The 23,687-nt window shown below is 37.3% G+C and overlaps 1 protein-coding gene across 1 annotated transcript in view; it reads left to right on the top strand.

Annotated features, from left to right (window-relative positions):
* Positions 1-23,687, top strand: part of CUNH1orf87 (chromosome unknown C1orf87 homolog) — a 77,836-nt gene that overhangs the window by 8,200 nt on the left and 45,949 nt on the right. The window contains 4 exon segments of the mRNA XM_055306298.1: positions 7,936-8,152; positions 21,505-21,645; positions 22,227-22,418; positions 22,420-22,488. Of these exon segments, the coding sequence (XP_055162273.1) occupies positions 7,936-8,152; positions 21,505-21,645; positions 22,227-22,418; positions 22,420-22,488 (619 nt within the window).

Here is a 23,687-nt window from a genome sequence, read left to right as displayed (position 1 = left end):
TCAGTCTGCAGAAATGGGAAGAGGGGAATGTCACTGAGGAAGGAAAACTCTGCCGCTCAGGGCACCTTGGGACATGTAGTGACCTCTGAGCAAGAAACACAAGGAGCTTAGGGCAATGTTGTAGGGACAGAGCCATCTCCTGCCAGGGCTATGCTTTGGCCCAAACCAGCCACAATCAAAAGGCTTGAGAGCAGATCATTACTTCACACAGAGTAGGGTCCTGGGGTGAGGAAGAAGGCAAGGAGCTAGCAGCAAAGGGACACATCCAGTAGGGCAGCAATATTTAATTTAGTAGAAATTGGGGAACAGTAAATGTTCCACAATATAGGACTAGTTAAGTAAACTCTTGTACATGCACGCAGTGAAATACTCTTTAGACATTTCAGATGTCCTCACAGAGATAGAAGTATCGATGTGTAACAATATCTGCATTATACCGTGGACTGGAAATTCTTTTAAGAGATTATAAAATAATATAATCCTAGTTTGGTTTAAAAGCAAAACAAAACAAGTTCTTGTGTGCCTATCTGGAAATTTTCTATAAAGAGGTCATGTAATACCTTGCCACCTTGAGTTTAACCACTTATAACTTTGAGAAAGCACGGATTTATATTTGTACAGTACACTTTTTTTTAGAACTTAATTTTTTTAGAGTAGTTTGAGATTCACAGCAAAATCGAGAGGAAGGTACAGAGGTGCCACATCTGCCCCCTGCCCCGCACTTATTCAGGGTCTCCCCCATTATCTACATCCTCCACCAAAACAATACATTTGTTACAGTTGAACTCACATTGACACAGCATAATCATCTCAAGTCCATAGTTTACATTAGGGTTCACCCTTGGTGTCTTATAGTCTAAGGGTTTGGACAAATGTATATGATATGTATTTGTTATCATAATATCATACAGAGTATTTTCTGTACGATATTGCCCTAAAAATCCTGTGCTCCATCTATTCATCCCTCTCCTCCTTCCCTATGGTACACTTTTTAAATCTACGACCTCCTGATACCCTGATTTAGTTCAACCTAATTAAACAAAATAACATAGCCAGAATTATTACTCCTCATTCCTATAGACTATGTGGATGTACCCAGAGGATGGTCCAGAGAGAGAACTGTTTGTGCTGCATCCTCTCACAATATGGACAGAAGTCCTGGCTCAGAAACTGTGCTTTAAAGTGCTGAGATAATTGGGGGAAAGGTGAGCCAGTTGCACAATCACTTTGCTTAGACTTGCAAAAGCAAAACAGGCTAGAAGGCAGTGCAAAGGACATTAAATTTCAAGCTGATAAAGGCTGGCTCAAAGATTTAAAAGCAGCACAGTCTGCAAAACTCCTGGGTAAAATCCACTTGAGGACATCATGATGAGACAATGCTTTGGGTTTGTTTGTTTTTTTTTTTCCTGTAAAATTTTAAAAAGTAATTCTGAAGAATTCTGCTTAATCAGAGCAGATTTTGATACTAATTAATCTGCTTTATTTTTTTAAGTGGGTGATTTCTAAAACTTGTATTCACTGCTACTAGTAAATTGCAAGGTGTTCAGTTAGATTACATGACTTCTCTTTTTACCTATTTAAAGAAATTTTTCTCAGTTCTTGTGTACTATAAAACTGTGATCTTTTGAACTTTAGTTTTGCCTATAAAGAAAGTTCTGAGGTTCCAAATGAATGCATCCCTTCTGTACTCGGGTGATGAGGGAGGTGGTTTTTTTTGTTTTTGTTTTTTTAATTTTTTTAAAATTTTTATTTACTTATGATAGTCACAGAGAGAGAGGGAGAGAGAGAGAGAGGCAGAGACACAGGCAGAGGAAGAAGCAGGCTCCATGCACCGGGGGGCCGATGTGGGACTCCATCCTGAAGACCCTGGATCGCGCCCTGGGCCAAAAGCAGGCGCTAAACTGCTGCGCCACCCAGGGATCCCGAGGGAGGTGTTTAAAAAGGAGATAGTACTCTACCTTATGGCTAACACAAAATTACCATTTGTCAAGGGTTGACTGAAAACCAGGTTCAGTGGTAAATATTTCATACATCTTATTTTGATAAGGATTATTTTTCTAACCCCACAGATAAGAAACTGAAAATTAGAGATGTGAAATAACGTGCCAGAGTCAAATCACATCTGCAGCTAGGGCTCAAAATCAGGTCCATGGAACAGATAGCTCATGTCCTCAACCACTATACTATACTGCTTATAGCTATGCACAGATTTGGCACAATTATGAAAAAGACTTTCTTTTTCACTCTCTATGCTGCTGTTTCTCAAACTTTAGTGTCCCTAGGAATCATCTGACGTTTGCTAAGGACACAAAGTTTCTCGTCCTGTTTTCAGAAATTCCAATTCAATGAGCTCAGCGTTCTCCAAGTTTGTGTTTTATTATCTAGCACCCTGCATGATTATCACCCACCTTAGGTGGTCTGAAGTTCAAAGGTTAGAAATCACTGTCATTTTCTCCCAACACAAGCACTTCATCCAATCTGGAGTATTCTCCATTTTATATGTAGTTCCTTTGTGAAAGAACATTCCAAAATTAAGTAAGCATTTCTAAGAGAATCACTCCAAACAGGAAGGGGAGGATATTGAGGAAGCAAGGCCTGTCCACTGTCTCCTGTTTCAATATTTGAAACACCATGGACTTTTGACTTTTGTCAGTTGCAACTAAACAGTGCACCTCCACCACCTCCTGGGACACATCCTCCTGCTTTGGGCTGAAACAGATAACATGTATTATCTACCAACTAAAGAGCCACTGTGTCTTAGTTTAACTCTCTCAGCACCAGTCATAATTCCTTCACAACAAGTTATGTAATCTTCTGGGTTTTGCCTCTGGAAACCTGCACTCTCTGCTTATAATTTGGAGCACAGTTTCCATTTTGGTCACCTCTGAGGCACCTGGGTGGTTTAGTGGTTGAGCGTCTGCCTTTGGCCCAGGTCGTGATCCCAGGGTTCTGGGATTGAGTCCTGCATTAGTCCCCCCACAGGGAGCATTGCTTCTCGCTCTGCCTGTGTCTCTGCCTCTCTCTCATGAATAAATAAAATCTTAAAAAAAAAAAAAAAAACTATTTTTGGTCAACTTTGTGTCTCCAAGATTGCAATCCCTCAAGACCTCAAACAAATGCTTTTGGTTGCTTTCTAGTCTCTTTCTCTCAGCCAACACCTTCATGGAATTATTTCCACCTTTTCCTTAAGCAAATTTGGTTTGAAATTCCTCTATGATAGTCTTTACGCATACTCTATTTTTTCAGTTATCACACTATTTTTCATAAATTTAAAGACAAAACAGTCCATTGGATGCCCAACATAACACTGACCAATGAGGTAGTAATGCATAGCTGAAAGACAAGTCAGATAGAAGAAAACATCCACCATGGTATAAATATGTTTCTCATGCTGTAGAAATGCATATAAGTGGAGAAAGAAGGATGCAGAAGAGTAGGTGTGTTGGGATATCATTTTCTAAAAGCTAAAAGTACATCATACAAAGAACAATTGTTGATTGGGTGGGTTACTAATTTTGTATATTAAATAACCCAGACAAGATGCCTTTATATATGTTCTTTTTTATTAACACTTTAAAAGAGAATAAAAATACTATTGTTTTAAACATTTTGTACGTATGGGCATAAAAGTGAGGAGTAATATGGAAGAAGGGGTATATGCTTTAGAGCCACGTAGATCTGGCCATGAGTCTAAGATCTCTGTTTGCAAGAGAGCCTGAATAATGTACTTAACCTTCCTGATCATCATTTTTTCGTCTGCACAATGGTGATAATCATACCTATTTTTCAGGATTATTAGGATAACATGAAAGAATTTATGTAAATGTGTATGTGGTATCTGAGACATATAAGCATTTAAAATGTTAGCTCATAATTCCAATGACAAAGATATGATTCGGGCATAGGTTTGGGAGTTCAGCACTTTAAAAATCTTTCTGAAGACTAACTTTCTATGATAATAATATGAGACATGGCTCTCTGGCATTTAAAAAAAAAAAGGAGAGAAAGAAGAAGGAAAAAAAAAACCCTCACACTTCGTCACAATAACATTTGCTACATTAGCACAGACTTCACATTTCAGCTTCCCCATGGAGTTTAGTGAGAGTTTCAGCTGCACCCCCCTCCCCAGTCCCATTTTATATTTTTATTTTGTTGTTGTCTTTTTAAAAAAGGAAAGTCTGGTTGTGTTGATGATTATCTGCTATGACTTCCAAATAAGAACATGCTTTCATTTACTGAAATTAGATCCCCATTCACTGAGTTGGCACACTCAGGACTGTCTTCTCCAGAGGGTTGGAGCCCTGTTAGATGGCGCACAGTTGGAAATTGGTGGCACTGAGTCTCTGCCAAGGCTGGCAGACCTTTAAGATGGCATCTGGTGACCTTTCTGCTGAGCCCCCCTGGGTCCTCCATTTGAGATTTGATGTTCTCAGCAGGGGTGTAATCCAAATCAAATGTGAGATCTGGTGAGCTGGAGTTACATGGGAGGTGGGCCGATGGGAGGTCTCCGCACTGCTTTGGGCAGAGGATGCTATCAGACGCCCTTGCAATGTTTCCCTCTAACCCCGAGACTCAGCTCTAGTAGAGGGTGGCACTGTCGGGCTGGTTTGCAGGAAGAGCCCAGTGTGACAGTGAACAACTGAACAGTTTTCACCTCATTTATTTATCATCCAGCAATACCGTAATCCTCCCTAATTGCTGTAGTTCCAGGATGACACTAAACTCCTCACAGCGTCCCTGAGAGCAGCAGCTGAGGTTGGAAGTACGTATGAAGAAGCTGGTTGTGCCTTGCTTCCAAGACAGTGTTGGTGGCATCTTTCTTTCTTCTTTCGAAATGGCAAACTTCTATTTTCAGTACTTCAGGTAGATAGTACACAAGTCTAGAAGAAAGAGCTGTGAGTTTGTGAACAGCATAACAACCAGTGTGTGTTGACAAATTGTTTGCGCTAACAGGCACATGCCGTTTCTCAGCTGGGGAGTCATTTTCATGGTAATTTTAAAGTGCTATGTATGTTTTTTTTTTTTTAAACAGCTTTCACTTTGAACAGATTTAACAGGTTATTTTTGGTTTTACATCTACTTGTGACTGTTTTAACAGGCAGGCAGATACATTCCACGTTTCTCAGGCAATTCTGTCCTGAGACTGTCCACAAAAGGATTTTGAAGGTGATTAAAGCAAAGCTGATTGTGTTCAGCCAGAGGAGTTAACTCTCTGTCCCGAACCCATTTTTGCCTTTAAATCTGCACTTTCCTCCCCCTCTTTCTGCTCCTCACCTAGTGTAAACGTCCATGGATTCTCTCCTGACCCTGCTGGAAGTAAGTAGGCTTCTAAGTGCAATCAGGCCTACTTATGTTGAAATTCCGGTTCTACTACTGGAAAACCATGTACAAGTGGACATATCACATAAACTCTTTGAATCTTAATTCCTTCGTCCTAATGAAAATAATACAAGCACTGACCTATAGGGTTGATCTGAAGATTGATGTATGCGAATGGCTATAATATGACTGTCATGTAGTTAAATGCTCAGTAATGTTATTTTTGCAACCATTACAAATCATAGTTCTTTTCTCTTTCTTATGAACTTCAACAGCACTGATTCTTTGTAACATTCACGTGACATTGATTTATATACTAATTGCGTATGTTTCATAAATTAAACCCATTTCTTTGAACATGTTATAGAAATATAATGTATCTATCTATCATACATACACACATAAAAGCCCAGATGATATATATATATGGTCTCACTGAATTTTCACAAACGTGATACACCCTTATAACAAACTCCAAGATAAAAAAAAAAAAAAAAAACAAAAAAAAACAGAATAGTATGGATACCATGGAAGGCCCTAGTGTTCCCTTCTGGGCTCTACACCTCCCTAAAAAGGTAATCACTACGTAGAAGCTATCAATCTGACTCCTAGAAGCAAGTTTATACCAGTTGTTAACTTTATTATTTGTGTTATTTTTGGACAGGCAAATTAAGTTAAATTTCTTTAGGTCAGGGATCATATGTCCTATGTCTTCTCTCATTGGAAGAATTATTTGTTAAATATACACTATTGTTCTCACATTCCCATTCTGTTGTGTTATCATTCAACCATACTATCTGGAAAATCCCAGCCCTGAATGAGCCCCACTCTCTCCTCTCCATCTCCACAAGGACTCCTAGGAAATCTCAGAAAAGAATATACATCCTCTCAGATTGAAGCCATAAAACTGTGGTCTCCAATCTTCATGGCTACCTGGTTGTACCCAGCCGATCCTTCTTCTTGTTCTGATCAGCTCTTTCCCACTCTTCATAGCGGTTATCTCAAGCCATCTGCCCTTAGCTCAGACTTCCTTCCCTAGCCCTTCCCGCTTGAGAGCCAACAGGTAAGCATACCTTATATATCAAAGAGAAAAGTCAAACCATCACCAAATGTACAAATAAATTTGCCTACATCCTCACCTATCTCCCTACTGTACTACCCTGAGGTTTCATTTCTATCTCTGTTCTCCCAATGATACCCCATCTCACTTTGTCAGGGTTCATCATATTTCATCAATAATATCCTCTTTTTCCCCCTGGCTCAATGGGCTCTTCACCACTGGCATTTAATGTGTTAAAGTCCCCACATGATAATCATAAAGCCCCATCTGAAACCTACATTGCACTCCAGTCACCAACTCCTCTCTCTCCTATCTTGCAGCCAAACCTTTATACTTCTGTATTCGGTTTCTTGGCCGCCTCTTTCTCCAACCTGCTTCAGTCTGGCATCCACTGGAACACCTACATGTACAGAGGGAAGAAGAGCCCTAAAAGGAGATTTAGAAGGACTTCTCATAAGGTAGAAGGGAAACTAGGAGTGTAGGGTCTTGGAAGCAAAGTGAAGTGTCTCCCAGAGACACTGCTTATTTCTAGTGTATTTCTTTTTAGATAAACTCTGTACTTTCCCACACAAGCACATATATTATGCATATGCATTTCACATATGTAAGATAATTATTTTTCACTTATTTGTATAACCGGATATGTTCTTGTGTCATTAAAATCATTCCTATTTTCATGGCTTTATAAATCCTATCATATGAACATAGAATGAAATACTCAGCATATTCACCTATTACTCAATACTGAGAGTTTAAAATTTTTCTTCTTCTCCATTTTTCCCCATAATACACAATCTTAAATATTGAGTTAGTAGGTTAAACCATTGCAACTTCCTGATGGACTCTTCTCATATGTTTTATCAGTTCACCCACTATATGAATTATATCTATTTATATGGCCATTAGCATTTGACTTTCTTACTTTTAAAAAAGTTTCCTAAATTTAAAGTGATGTCTTATATAATTGTTTTGATTTGTGAGTCTTTAGTTGTTAAACAAGGTTGAGTCTTTTTAAATTTTTATTATTTCCATTTTCTGAATCATTCCTACAGTTTCTTTTTTCCTTTTCTTTTCTCTGTTTAAGATTAAACTTAAATGGAGAACTACCAAGATTAAAAAGAAGCCACAGGAGGAAGCACCTAAGGAGAGACACAGAGCAGGACTGCAGCTAGCAAACCCCCTGGACTGGAATTGTTCTTCTTCTAGTTGCAAACACTGAAAATACCCATTAGATTTGTCAGTAAGATATGTGATAAACTGTGGGGTTCATTTTTGACACTCCCATTACTTACATTAAGGGTATAGGAGCAGATGGATAGATTCTCTTTATGAACATGAGGAAGAGGGTACGAGAAGTTAAACTCTGAGAAGATAGTAACACAGTCTCTCTATGGTAAATGATCCACACACAGTTAATCAATGTTTACTCCTTCATTCCGCCATGCTGAGTTACCACTGTTCACACCACCAGACTAACACCTTCTGCTTCTTATACCAGCCTCGTGTATGCAGAGTCTGCCCTATGAGTAACAAAGTGCAAAACTGTTTCTTCACAGCAAGGAAAATGAGAATTTGAAGTCAGAAACTCAAACAGTACTCCAGAAATCCATGATTGGTGGTGCAAGGCAGATAAGCAGAGACTCCCCAACTCCTACTAATCCTAATGATCATCAAATCAATCATGACCTGGATGATAAAGAAGAAAGCAAGCACCCAGAGAACAACCAAAAATTTCTAGCAGGAGCACGCAGTAACAGATTTCTGGATGGCAAAGTGAGTGACAAATATCCAAGCTTTTCTTGGTAATTGACTAAGAAATTTCAGAATTAGTTTGAAACAGATTCACACCCACACCCTTGTACTAATGGTAATTAATATATTTTGCATAAGGTAGGCTTGGAATTCATTTTTTTAATTTGAAACTACATTTTTAGGTCATTTTGTATATTGCATCCTGGTTGATCACCAGTTGAGTTGGCCAACTGACTCTATTGGTGGCTAACTCAGTGATACTCATATAGTGATACAGGTAAATGTACATGCAAATTTGGGTTATGGTGCAAGAGAAAGGTCTGTCTGCTGTAACATTACAGGAATCATTTATTTTCAAAATCTGGTGCAACCATGTCTACATATCAAAAAATTATCAGCCAAAAATCTTGGTAGAAATATACATCAATGTACTCTTAAGAATCAACCAAACAATTCACAACAAACTAACTTGATAATGATGAATCTATGTGATTAGTAATTTGTAATTAAAACACAAGAATAGCAGTAATTGAAAACTGGATCCAAATCAAGACAAAACTAAGGATTCATTGATAACAAAGTATCATTTCCAAAAATTGCTGAAATTGCAATTAGATGGATACATAGAGTAGGAGTTTTGCAGTGCTGCCAAGCTTTTAGTGACAGCCAAATATTTTAGTAGAATACTGAATTAGAGTCTGCAATAAACTCTAACATAACTATTTTTAGTTTATAATTTTAATAGCCCTTACTAAATCACTCAGATACCAGCTAGTCTTTAGTCATCTGAGAAAATAAAAGCCTATGGATTTGTGATCTTTTGCTCATAAGAACCCTGCAAAGCTTATAATTTAAAGTGGCTAATGGTTTACCAGGGGACTTCAGACCATACTCTGCAAGGTCTAATTGAACATGGGTCCAGAAACAAAAGTGACTTGCCCAAAACGTCAATGACACAGCCTACACTGCAACTTGAGCCTTCTAATCCTCAGTTAATGTGTTCTTTTGACTTGTTGTTGTTGTTAAGATTTTACTTATTTATTTGAGAGGGAGAGACAGTGCCAAAGTGGGGTAAAGGATAGAGGTAGAGGAAGAAGCTGACTCCCCTCTTGAGCAGGGAGCCTGACACTGGACTTCATCCCAGGATCCTGGAATCATGACCTGAACCAAAGAGAGATGCTTAACTGACTGAGTCACCCAGGTGCCCCTCTTTTGACTGTCGTATAAGTAGTTCTTGAATTTAAGTTTGGGGCAGGACATAGCACATATGAAGAGGTGAAATGATTCATTTTGAACTTCTAAAGACCTCTGAGATTTTATGTAATTTTGACTCTGTCATTGATGTATTTGTTATTACTTTGCAAGATGACTTTGGTAATAATATTATAGTTATAAGATCCTTTATTATTGACTGATTACTTTCTGGTAAATTTTATCATTTGCTCCTTGTAATTAACACTCTGCGGTAGGTATCTGTGTTTTTTTAATCACTATGGAATAGATGATAAAGCTGAGGCTCAGAAAATTAAAGTCACTCTTAAGTGTAGAGATAAGATGTTTATCCAGTTTTTCTCCTCTAGTCTTTTCTTCCTTTTTTTTCTTAAAATCATCTTTTTCATTATAAGGTATTGCATACTCATGTACAATTTTGGCAGATGGAGAATATAAGAAAACTCAATGAAAGAAAAATTATAATATATATCTCTTTCTCTTCTTTTCTCCATGCATAGATATAGAATGAGAATCATTATATATATATTCTTTGTTATTCTGCTTGATTCATTTCATACTACAAATTTTTACCATGTATTCAAAAAATTCATCCTAAGCATCACTTGAATGGCTCTAATGAAAATCACACTCAGGACAAACTCTTAAATAGCATTTACTACGTGCTGGGCACTGTTCTAAGTTCTTTATATATATTAACTAGCTTACTACTCCCAAGCACCCGATGAGGTAGGAACTCTTGTTGTCTCAGTTCATAGATGAAGGAACTAAATAGCAAGATCAAGTGCTTTGCCCTTGTCATAAGGCCAAGCAGTGGCAGAGCCATAATTAAAGCCCAAGTCCTAGGTCTTCCATCACCAATACTATTCATTCCTTTGGATGGATATAACATGGCTCATTTAACTAATCCCTGACTGATGGGCATTGAAGTCATTTCTAGTTTTTCTCTTATAAATGGACATTTGTTTCTTGATACTTCCTCTACCACATCAAGCTGTCCATTTCTGGTATAGATTTTGCATTACCATTATCATAGACAGAATGTTCCTTGAGTAAGCTGTTCTTGGACCTCCAAGATCTGGATTCTTTGCTAGCCCTATAGTGCCAGAAGGAGATGATTTGCCCTTCCCCTCCCAGAACTCAATGAGGTTTCTTGTAGGAGACTCAGCAGAGCTGACACCCAGCCACCAAATACAGCAAGGCCTCCTGGGAGGTGTGGGGCCTGACTAATTGGTTCTGTCTGCCGAGTGTATGGTGCTGGCCTGCCAGATGGCAGCCACAGTTGCCTGATACAGAGACCCTCATTACCACCTTGACTAAGTGGTAAATGGAATTTTGCTGCAGTGAAAGAAGCAAACCAATCAGAACTCCTTCTAGATCCTTCTTCCTCACACATAGATGAAAATAAGCTTTCCTGCCTGGGATGTAACAGGCAATCTGGTCTGCCTGAATTTGCTCCAAAAGAAAAGTTGCTGATAAAGACTGAGCTAACGTGGGTGAGGACAGGCAAGTGTGAAACTCTTTTCTAAATTACAAATCAAATTTGAAGAGTATCATTAGTTAGTAGGAGGTAAGTAGAGCTGAAAATGCTATGAAAACCTATGGTTTCATGTATCTGAGAATAGCAAGATATCTTAAAAATCAACAAGTACAAACCTTCACTTCAGAAACGAAGAATGGGAGGCCCAGAGAACTTAAGTGATTAGTTTGAGGTCTCACAAGTCAAGAGTCTGACTCTTCTCAACAGTAAACCAAGAATCTTTTTTTCTCCAAATTCTGTTCCTTATGTGTCTTTGAAAATACAAATATCATTTGTATTATTTCTCAGAGGCATCAGCTCTGCCTTCTCTCAGAAAATAAAAAAGAATGTGTGACTAGCTACAAACTCAGTAGCACGGTTTCAAAAATAAAATTAGAGTGAGTTTTTTGCATCTGGCAGCATGAAAATGAAAGTGTTAGTGCTTTAATTTTAATAATTATCATAGTTGATTGGTAATGTGTTCTTTTCAAAGTGCTTTTGTGTGTTTTATCTTATTTGTTCCACACAGTAGTCTTGTGAGGTAGGTAGAAGCACATGATGTCATCCTCATTTTGTAGGTGAATAGACAGACGTCAAGGACATTTCCACTTGGCTGTGCATTAGTAGATTCACCAGGTTCAAAACAGAACCTTTGATCCTGTTCTTTTTCTGTGGTCTGTGTCTCACTGAACAATCCCACAATTCTCACAATTATACCAGCAAGAAACCTGGGCATGCTTTCCCCCTTTCTCTCTCTAAGTCTAATATCACTGAGCCCTTTAAACTCTACCCTCTATATTTCTCAAAAATGCCTTCTGCTTCCTCTGCCATCATCCTAGTTAGACCGCCATGTACTTCAGCACAGTGATTTTTAATTATCCTCAAACTGGCTATCGTTTTCTGTGTCTCCCTCTCTGTATTGGTCAGCTATTATAATAATACTGCTGTGCAACAAATCACCCCAGCACTCAGCAGATTATAACAATAATCATTTATGCTCACATCTGTGGATATGAGTTAAGATATCTTTTGCTTTTTTAAAAAATTAAACTTTTCTAGGCTTGGCTCCAGTTGGTAGATTTGGTTCAGGTCTGCTCTGTGTTTTTCTTATTGTTCTGAATCCAGTGGGATCCTCAAAGCAAGTTCTTCTTATGGCAATAGAAACATTTCAAGAGGAAAGACTCAAAAGCAAGTACATTTTAAATCTTTGCATGTGTCATATTCACTAACATCCATCCCATTGGCCAAGGCAAGCCACAAGCCAAAGCACAATACCACCGGGGCAAGGATATATATTCTGCCTCTTTTAGGAAGAACTTCAAAAGTACTCAAGTGTAGCCACTGCTTAAAATACTTAAAACCATTGTCTAATCCCCCCTTACCCCAGTATAAAAGGCAAATTCCTTGATTGCCATTCTAACTCACTTCTATCCACTCTCTACTTCTTTCCCATGCCCATCTTTCCCTAAACAACTTACATTTACCAAATAGAATTCTGTTTCATTTTATCTTCCATGCTTTGCCCATGCTATTCCCTTAGTATGAAAATTTCCCTCTATCTTCATTTAACTCCTAATTATACTAGGGTCTCAACTTAGATAGGTCAAGTCTACTAAGAAGCATCATTGTCTGATTACCAAAATTGAGGTAAGTGTAAATCAATCTGTGCATATCCCTATAGCAGATGTTGTTACACTATTAAAAACAGTTGTTTCCTCTAATTTAACATTGTGTGTCAATTACACTCAAATAAAAAATTAATTAAAAAATTGAAAAGCAATGGTGTGAAGTAGGTGCTAATATCTCCATTTTATAGGTGAGAAAACTGAGACATAGTAACATGAAGTAAGTTGCCAAAGCTCATAGAACCAGTCGAGTATTGGTGGGTCTAGAATGTGAACCTAAGTAGTCTGGATCCACCATACCAGTGTTTCTCAATCTCTTTTTCATTATTGGACTCCATCCTTAGGAGAAAAATTAAAACTTTCCCTAAAGAGAGAGGAATTAAATACCAAGAAACACTGTTTTGTTGAGTAGAGTTTTGGAGTGCCGGCAATCACTGAAATATTTTAGAATTTTTTGCTTCCTTAAGGGCAACATTCAGAAAAATGCATATATTGTGGTACCTGGGTGGCTCAGTCATTTAAGCAATAGATTCTTGGTTTCAGCTCAGGTCTTGCATCAGGCTCTGCACTCAGCAGGAAGTCTGTGTGAAGATTCTCTCTCCCTCTTGCTTTGCACCTCCCCCTGCTCACATTCTCTCTCTCTGTCTCAAATAAGTAAATAAATCTTTTTTAAAAAGCATGCACTATATAATGCCTCTCATAAACACATAATTTATAGTGAAATTTCTTGCAAATAAATCTTATAAATAAGTGTATATATCTTCTATAAATAAAAAATAGACTTCCTTTTCTCCTTACACAAGTCTGTAAATTTTCCTGAGAATAAGAATTTCCTTGTTCACTTTTTTTTCCAAAATGCTTCTCTCTATATATTAACCCAAAGCCAACATCCTATTTAGTGGATAAACACTAGAGGCTTTCACACTAGAGTCTAGAAGAATTCAAGGATATCTATCATTTCCACTGGTTTTTAATATTATGTTGGAGGCATTGGCCAATGTAATTAAACAAAAGAAAGCAATTATAGGCATAATAATTAGAAAGGAAGAGGAAAAATTATTTTCAGATGGGAGATTATACATATAAAATTTCAAAACAGCTTATGAAGAAACTACTAAACCACTAGGAGAATTTGGCCAAACATGGTTATATCAATATACATAAATCAGTGGCCTTCACATCTATAAACAAAGACTAGTAAAATGGAAGGTAGCATTTATAATACCAAATAAAATCATAACTAAATTAGCTAAATAAGTAAATAAATCAAATGCAGTCAAATTTAAAATATTACAAACTCTCCTAAAAGACACAAGAGTAGATTTGAACAATGGAGGTATAGTACATTCTTATACATAAAAAAAGTTAATGTCATCAATCTCTATCAAAATCCCAATAATATTTTTTTGCAGAAATATCAAAATCCAACCTAAAATTCATATGGAATCTCAAGGAATCCTGAAATCCAAAGTAAATATGAAAAAGAAGGTAGTACAAAGGTAAAATAATAAAAACAATAGGGTATGGCATAATGAAAGACATAGAGACCAATAGGATAGAATAGGGGTCCACAGTAAATCCTCACATATATGGTCAAATGATTTTTTTAAACGAGGGTACCAAGATGATTCAATGGGGAAAAGGTGGTCTTTTCAAGAAATGGCACTGGAAAAATTGGATATCCACATGCTAAAGTATGCAGTTGGACCCTTACCTAATACTATATACAAAAATTAACTGAAAATGGATCCATGACTTAAATATAAGATCTAAAACTATAAAACTAAAAAACAAAACAAAACAAAAAACCTAAAACTAAAAAAATAAGGCAAAGTCTTCAGATTGGATCTGACAATGACTTCTTGGATATGACCCCAAAAGCATAGGCACCAAAATAAATAATTGACTAATTGGGCTTAATGCAACTTTAAAAAAATGTTGTGTGCCACAATACACAACTGATTATAAAAAGGTAATCTACGGAATGGGACAAAATATTGAAAAATCACATATCTGATAAGAGATTAATATCCAGAATACATAAAGAACTCAAAAACTCAACAACCAAAAAACAAGCAATCTGATTCAAAAATGGGCAAGGATCTGAATAGACATTTCTTTAAAGAAGATTTTTAGATGGACGATAAGCACCTGAAAAGATATTTAACATCACTAGGACAATGCAAATAAAAACTACAATGAGATACCACTTCACATCCATGAGGATAGCTACAAACAAAGACAAAAAACAGAAAGCAACAACTATTAGAAAGGATATGGAATAATTGGAAACTCTATGCACTGTTGGTATGTAAAGTGGTACAGCCACTGTGGAAAACAGTGTGGCGGTTTCTCAAAAATATTTAAAAATTAGAAACAGAATAACCATATTCTCCACCTATTCCATTTGTGGATATATGCTCAAAAGAATTGAAAGGAGGGACTCAAGGAGACATTTGTACACCCATACTCATAGCAACATGATTCACAGTTGCCCAAATGGGGAAGCAACCCGAATGTCCAACAAAAGGTAAGTGGACAAGCAAAATCTGGGGCATATGCATATGATAGAATATTATTCCAGCCTTAAAAAGGAAGGTAATTCTGACATATGATATAAAATGGATGAACCTTGAGGACATTTACTAAGTAGAACAGGGCTGCCATGAAAAGGCAAATAGTGTATGATCATAACAACAGAAAGAGGGATAGTGGCCCCAAGGACTTGGGGGAGGAGGGAATAGATGGATAACATTTAGTGGTTATAGACGTTTAGTTTGGTGTGATGAAAAGAGCCATGGGGATGGATGTGCAGATGGCTGCATAAGAATATGAATGTACTTAGTATCACTGAACTATGCTCTCAGAAATGGTTACAATAATAAATTTTGTTATATGTGTTTTACCACAATAAAAAACATCATGAAAGAAAGTTAACATCATGATATCAATCCTCCCTGAGGATAACATGATTCCAACAAGAATGGTATTAGATTTTTTGAACTAGTCAAATTGAGGTGTTAATTTAAAATAACAAACTAGAAAGAATAGTCATGGATAGAAGAGCAGTGGGTGTAGCATTAGCAAATATAGAATCTCTATATCTAAAATAATGTGATTTTGGCACATGGATAGGAGACTAATGGAATTGAAAAGAAATATCAAGAAACAGACCTAATAGCATTTTGTATATAATAAAGATGATATTGCAAATTGGAAAAAAGATGGACTTTTTAATTAATAATGCTGAGATTATTGTATGGCCACAGAGAAAATTTTAAATTGGGCCTCTCGTATATTGTACACACATACAATGTACACTGAAATACATTCCAAATGGATATCAGAGGTTGAAATGTAAAAAAATAAACCTACACAATAGTGCAAGGAAATGGTGCAAGAAAATCTTCTGTAATCTGAGATGAGGAAATTTTCTCAACTGTGACTCAAAATCCAGATACCATAAGAAAAAAAGTGATGATTTTGACTATATATATGTAGCCAGAATCATTGTGTGCAAAGTGTACATATATACCCAACAAATTGAGGGGAAAAATCTGTAATTTATATCATAGATAAATATATCCCTAACATATAGAATCTTCTATCAGAAAGAAGAAAGAAAAAAAGGCAGTAAACTATTAGAAAAAATGGGCAAAACATAGGGATGGTTCATAGAAAGACAAATGTAAATGGTCTTAAGCATATCAAAAAATATAGCATTGCTCTTAATAAAAGGAATAGAAATTAATTCCACCCTGAGATATAATTTCTCACAATTACATTGGCAAAAGTCCAGAAAATTGACAACATACTCTGTTGGAAGGTAGAGGATGTTTAAAGTAGAACTGTTTTGGCAGGAAATTGACAATAATTAGCAAAACTACATATGCACTTATTTGTTGACATGAAAAAAAAATCTCACTTTCAGAAAACTATCACAAAGGTACACTGGAAAAAAAATGTTAGAAGATTTATGCAGGAAGTGCTCATTGCAGCATTACTTGTTATTAAAAAAATAAAACAAAACTATAAACAACCTAAATTCCCATCCATAAGGGACTGGTTGAATAAATTACAGTACATCCATACAGAGTATTATAAAAGCTTTATTTTTTAAAAAATATTTTATTTATTTATTCATGAGACACACACAGAGAGAGAGAGAGAGAGAGAGAGAGAGAGAGAGAGAGAGGCAGAGTCACAGGCAGAGGGAGAAGCAGGCTCCATGCAGGGAGCCTGATGGAGGACTCAATCCCAGGTCTCCAGGATCATACCCTGGACTGAAGGTGGCGCTAAACCGCTGAGCCATCTGGGCTGCCCTATAAAAACTTTAAAACTGTAAAAGGGTACGAAGACTATCACAATATATACAGAATGTTAAGATCACTATCATTGCATGGAGTAATCTAACTAAATATATCATTAATTAAATGAAAGCAAAGTGAAGAAAAGTATGTAGGTTCTGCTTTAAGGCATCTATCTATCTATCATCTATCATCTATCATCTCTCTATTGCTTATGTTTTTTTAAATGAAGGAATTAATAAAAAGGACTTTAAAACATGGTTATATATTTGGATAAAGGGAAAATGTTGGAAGGATCAAGAATGGAAACAACTCCTCTCCAAATAAATCTTTTTTGTAGATTTGGCCTTGGAACCGCATAAATATTTTACAGAAATATAAAACAAATTTAAAAATCAAAAAAATCAATTCCTAAACTCAAAAACAAAATAAGTCTGCTTTAGTTATCTATTGCTGAATAACAATATTTGAAATATTTGATGATGTTAAGGAATCACATTTTTAAAAGTATTAAAATGTTATCATAGTTATATTTTCAAAGAGTTGTTATCCTTAAGGTAGTTATCAAACTTTAGCATGCACTACGAGTACTGGAGGGCTTACTAAAACAGATTTCTGGGGGCACCTGGGTGGCTCAGTGGTTGAGTGTCTGCCTTTGGCTCAGGGCGTGATCCCGGGGGTAGAGTCCCATATCAGGCTCCTCCCAGGGAGCCTGCTTCTCCCTCTGCCTGTGTCTCTGCCTTGTCTCTGCCTCTCTGTGTGTCTCTCAATAAATAAAACCTTTAAAAAAAATAAAACAAAACAGATTTCTGGACCCCACACGCAGAAATTCTCATTCAGTGGGTTTAGGCTGGGTCTCAAGAATTCACATTCCTAATACATTTCTAGGTGATGCTGAGGCTTCTGGTCCAAGGACCACACTTTGAAAACCACTGCTTTATAGATGTATACTGAAAAAATATAGATGAAATAATACACCATCTGTGGTTCACTTCATTTCTGGTGGCGGGTGATGTGGATATAAATTAAACAAGAATGTCAGTTGAGTTGATAATTACAGCTTGGTGATGAGTATATGGAGTTCCATTATACTATCCTGGGTACATGTGCCTCTGCTTTAAGTTTTCCATAATCACAAGTGAAAATGTAAAGAAAATATAGATTTTTACAAATATAACTAAAATACTCAAATGATTAATTCTAATACTTTACTCTTTTGATTTAAAGTATATATTAACATCACGTTAAATCTATTAATTTGGAAATACTGTTTTTTTTCTCAATTCTACATTTCTTGAGAAATCCTATCAAGCTTTTTATATGCATCTTTCTCATCGTATTTATTATCACTAGCATCCCTTTTTGAGCCATTTAACAGCTTTCTAGAACACATCAACACCTTGGTCTAAAATGTTGAAGAAACAGAACTTTTCAAATTTGCATTTGATGCCATCTCTGCAGATTTTCTCCCAAGCCCCAGCTATGCATTGCACAATATTAAGACAATTTGTTGTGTTCACTTGTCTTGGAGGGAAGTGTTCATGGATTCCGCAATATCACCACTTTAAAATAATTTATAAGCTACCTTTTAAAAAAGACTTGTTTATACTCCCAACGCTTGCAAGTTTCCAACACCTCAAGAAGGATTACTAACTCTGTGTTACATTTCTGTGCATCATTTGTAACAATTCCTCTAGGTAAATATCCCAAAACTAGTCTTCTGCCCCAAACTCATTTCAGGCTATTGTGTCATCCACAAGCACTATTTTGTGATTCAAAGTAAAGCAAATGACAGGAACTTTTATAGATACTCTGGCAACTCCTGAAGTCAGAAACATGATGATTCCATTTTATCTTCTTTGACACTTTGTGGATACACTGTTTTGAAAAACAACAGCCCAGGGTGATTGATGTCAGTGAAGAGAGAAATCCGGAAGCCCCGCATAGGCTGGGCCTGCACAAGCCATCATCACCATTCTGACATTGTGTTTCTCTATTTGTTCTTCCAATCTGGCACCCTTCTTAGGTGCTGGGAGTAAGCAGGATACAAAACAATTCTGGCCCACACAGAGTTCACACTCTATTGGAGATATACAGCAAGTAACAAACTTCTGGAATTTACAAAATGTTTAAATACATTAGAATAGTCATTGCTCACAGCAGTCCTGGGAGTAAAGGCTATAACATTTATTCTGTGATGCTTAGGCTGAAAGATCTATGAGGGCAAGAATCATACCTGCCTTGTTCACCTGTATCTGTAGTGCTAAAAATAAAGGTGCTCAATAAACTTTGGTATTTAAATGAGGAAAGGGACACCCCTCCTTGACTCCATTGGGATGATGAAGTATTGATAAATGCATCTTCAGAAAACTATAATATAGACATGTAGCAATTCTCAGAGGCAGAAAAATATGTATGTGTGGCTGCCAATGGAAGTGTTTTAATTGTAAGTAATTTCCAAAGAAATATATTGTTCTAAGAAAATGTTCTAGGAAACACCTGAAATGCCTAGCCAAATATTCCATAGGATGAATCTGCTCTGTGGACTGAATGAATGTGGAATCTGTCTCCTCCTGGGGTGGTGGTAAAAAGCAGGGTTCAAGTCTTACCTGCACAATTTACTTGGGGGTAAATTTTGGACACTTCTGACCTAGTCCTAGCTCTGCTGAAAACATTTCCCCATGGCCCTCAGGAGAAAGCACAGAGGCTAATACGACTTGAGGGTTCACCCCCTTTCTCCTATCTCTCTCTATTGCCTTATCTTTTGCTTTTCTCAAAACTTAAACTATGCTCTGGAAGCATCCATCTCTCTCTTCAGAGCCTGTGTGTACCTTTGAGGTTTTCAATACCCAGCTTTCTTTCCTGGGCCCTTCCTTCTTCTCTTCACCCTCTACTCATTAGCCTCTCCATATCCAAATCGAACTCATCTTTCAAGCCTAGACTTCAAGGTCATTGCTTCTGTATCTGGCCCACCAAGTCCAGGTTGAGTGGACCTATGGACAGTTCTGACAGTGACCCTCACTACTCCATATCGTTCTGTCACAAGTGCTTGCTGTGACCCTCACCATCTGCAAACCCTGTGAGAGCAGGAGCCAAATCTGTTTTGTTCACTGTAGGGCCCATCACCCTGCCTGGCCCAGGTTAAGCAAGCCATAAGTATTTCTTAATTTATATTACTTCTAGGTAATATAAGCTTACTAAGCTTCTGAAAGCCTTGGCTTTCAAAATGTAGAAGGGTGCTAACACTACCCGCTTTATAGGGTCATTGTAAAGATTAAACCGAATGTTAAAAACAAAGCATCCGTATGGTGCCTTGTACAGAGTATGTGCCCAATAAATATCTTGCTGTCTTTATGCTTATTCTAGAACTCTCTCCTGCTCACTCTTCCCACTCTAGAGAGTCTCTTGATTTTTCTTTGAAATACTTCATAACTATAAAGCACCTGTAGGTTGCTATTCATACTGACAGGTTATTTCACATAACCATCAATTGAGGGCAGACATTCCATTTTCAATTAATCATTTTGTTAATTGTCTCCTTTCCATGATCTGATATTCAAAATACCCATGTATCTCGATTTGTACCCCAAATGTTATTTTTATCTGGTATGACAAGGAAACAGAGTGACAACTGCTTTTGAAATAATAGTTTCTTAAAATATCCATGAAAAGGGGTTAAAATTTCCATGAAAAGGGGGCAAGCCACGCCACATAGGAACACATGGGGATGTTCTATGCTCAGTCAGGAGGTAGAAGTGAGCAGAAAGCACAGTCTACAAGCATTACTGGGGTCTCCACAGGAAAGGCAAGGCAGAGTAGGGTAAACAGTTTAGGACTGGCAATTTTGAATAAATGGCTCAGGGGCTGTCCCTAGTTGTCCAGTATCTGGACTGTGTTGATTTTGGGCAGGGGATATATTTGCTTTGAGAGGAATTAGTTAACCCTGGGAAGGGCAGTCTCTTTCAGCCAGCAATGCTATCCAAGATGTCAAAACATCATAAAATATGGAGAATTTAAAAAAAAACATTATTAATATACCATACTCCATTGCAAGAGGCAATGGTACTTCATCATTGACCTTTGTTCCATCATTTAGTCTATGGTAACCTTTAATAACATTGCTCTTAGGATATAACATGCTGGGCTTTTTAATCTATCTTACTCCGTTCTTGACAAAACTCACAGTTACCTTTGTTGCCCTTCCTCAATCGGCTAATTAAAACAGCCTAAGGGGGTGCCTGGCTGGCTCAGTCAGTACAACATGTAACTCTTAATCTCAAGGTTGTAAATTCAAGCCCCATATTGGGCATGGAGCCTACTTAAAAAAAATAAAAATAAAACAGTCTAAAGATACCCTTATCTCTAATAGGATTCTACATTTGCCTATAGATACCTTATGTTATACCTATTCTTCCTTTGTCACAGACACCTTCTTTCTCACATAAATGATGCAGCATTGTTTTATTGTTAATATATTTGTCAGACATGTTAATTGAATAATGCTGAGACTGATGTTGAGGCAGGCTTTCTTCTTTGGGGACTGAATGATTCAATGACTATATGGGCTGAAGTCACTTGGAACTGGGAATGTGTTTTAAGAGATTGGTTCCTTATTCATATTCCCTCTTCTTTCCTCATTCGTTTCCCTCTCCCCTTCTGATCCTTACTACCATTTGTCTTTGTTTCTTTAAGATTCCCAGCCAGGCAAATGTCTATTGCAGCTCTGTACCAACTGGAGACCAGTCTCTGTCCTATATCCATGGTCTCCCCAGGAGAAACATAAGAGACTGGTCCTTGGAACGGATGGCAAGGGGCAGCTCTGACCAACCTCAGGTACCTGTACTAAGACTGGACTTGTTTTCTATTGTGGATGATGGGTATTATTTGATGCCTGTAGATTTTAATGTGGAGCAGATAATGAGACAGTTCAAGGATGGATTGGAGGACATGAGTAGCCATACATCCAATCAGCCTCCAAGAAGCTCCCTGGTAACTCACAGGCATACTGCAAATGTCTCAACCAAACTTCTCATCTTCCTCCTACCTTCTTCCAGCTCCAATGGGTCTCTAAGAGATCCAATGAGTCTCTAAGAGTTGGCATTCTAAATTCCCCTATAATTAAAAAAAATATTTACAGAAGACCTATGATATAACTTATATAACTCAGGGAGCCTCCTCACAGAGTATAGGCTCTGAAATGATTTGCTTTTCTTCTCCTGAAGGCAATGGTCCTAAGCCATTGCAAACTAATAAATACACCCAGATTGAACACTTGCCCCAGGTGTTATCAACTTGTCCTGCTCTAGGGTAGACCTGAAAGTGGATGCCACTAGGCTTCTGTTTTCTTGCATTGGCCTTCAGCCTTTTTATTTTAGAACCATGTTAATTTATTGTTGCTATTGCTCTTTTGTCAGGATTTTGGCCAGAGGCCAAATGGAACAAGAGAAGATGCTTTTCTTCTTGCCCTGGTCAGAAGAGAACTCAGATCATGCCCCTTGAATTCTGGCTTACTAGAAAAACTTCAGAAAGAGCTGACGACCCTGGATCCTATCTCTTCAGGATTTCTTCTCCAATCCCAACTTAGCCGCCTTTTCTTGAGGCATGAAGGTCCCTCTACAGTTACCAACAGTCAAGATCCTTTGCCAGAGATTTTCTAGGCGGGACACTCCAGAAATGGTACAGCCATGTTGCTATTTTAAGTGTGGGTTCCTTTTATTTATTTAACTTGAATCTACCAGAGTCATGTAATTAGTATATTTCTTAAAAATAATGTTTACTAAAATAATAATAATAATAATAATAATGATAATAATAATAATGTTTACTATTGAACCCTAAGATATAAAGCTTATTTTTATCTATATATGGAAATTTCTAGTCAGAATACACCAAAATAGAAAATAGATGATGGTCTATTAGCCCTATTTGATTTCTTTTTAAAAGACTTTCCTGTCCTGACTTTCCTAGTCTGCTCTTAGCACTTTGGGGTAGTTACAGATTTAGAATAATGGGCTCACTTGAGTCTCGTTTACAAGTTGATCAGTCTGTAGGCTCTGAGATAAGACTGGTGAATTTGGCTAGGATATATCAGCACAGTTCCTAGAGAGTTAAGGTGGGAGGTATTTTTGGAATATGACTCACCACCATTTTACTAATTAGAAAACTGAGACCCAGAGTGGGGTAAGGAAATTGCTCAGTGTACCCAGAGAATTAATGCCAGACCCAGGGCAGATATAAAGGCTCCCCAGTGATAAGTCCAGGGTTCTGCACTTTCCAAGCTTACATTTGTGGGTGGATACAAAGCACAGTCCAAATGTAACTAAATTCGAGAGCTAGAGAAGAATATATCCTACAACAAGGAGAGGTAATAGCAATGGGTAAATTATGAGTGAGCATGTGTTGATAGAAAACCAGGCCAAACTCAACCTTATAGAGGTAATCTGAGAATTTAATAATATAATAAATGCAATTGGGCAGCCCCGGTGGCGCAGCGGTTTAGTGCCACCTTCAGCCCAGGGTGTGATCCTGGAGACTCGGGATCGAGTCGGGCTCCCTGCATGGAGCCTGCTTCTCCCTCTGTCTGTGTCTCTGCCTCTCTCTCTGTGTGTCTATGAATAAATAAATAAAATCTTTAAAAAATAATAATAATAAATGCAATTTACCTGGTCATGTGCTTAGCATTTAGTAGGTTCTCAAATAAATGTTAGTTTTCTCCCCTGCCCATCTCTAACTAACTATAAGTAGTTATATGTTGATGATAATATTTAGCAATACAATATCAACTTAGCACAACCACTATGAATCTTCAGCTTGATCAAATTCTCTGGCCTGAGGCCAAGTTTATATCAGAACTTTATATAGCTTCCTTCCCCACC

The sequence above is a fragment of the Nyctereutes procyonoides genome, unplaced genomic scaffold (genome assembly GCF_905146905.1).
Source record: "Nyctereutes procyonoides isolate TBG_1078 unplaced genomic scaffold, NYPRO_anot_genome, whole genome shotgun sequence".
Taxonomy (NCBI): Eukaryota; Metazoa; Chordata; class Mammalia; order Carnivora; family Canidae; genus Nyctereutes; species Nyctereutes procyonoides.
Note: the sequence above shows the minus strand (reverse complement) of the source record. Positions and strands in the feature narration are given on the sequence as shown.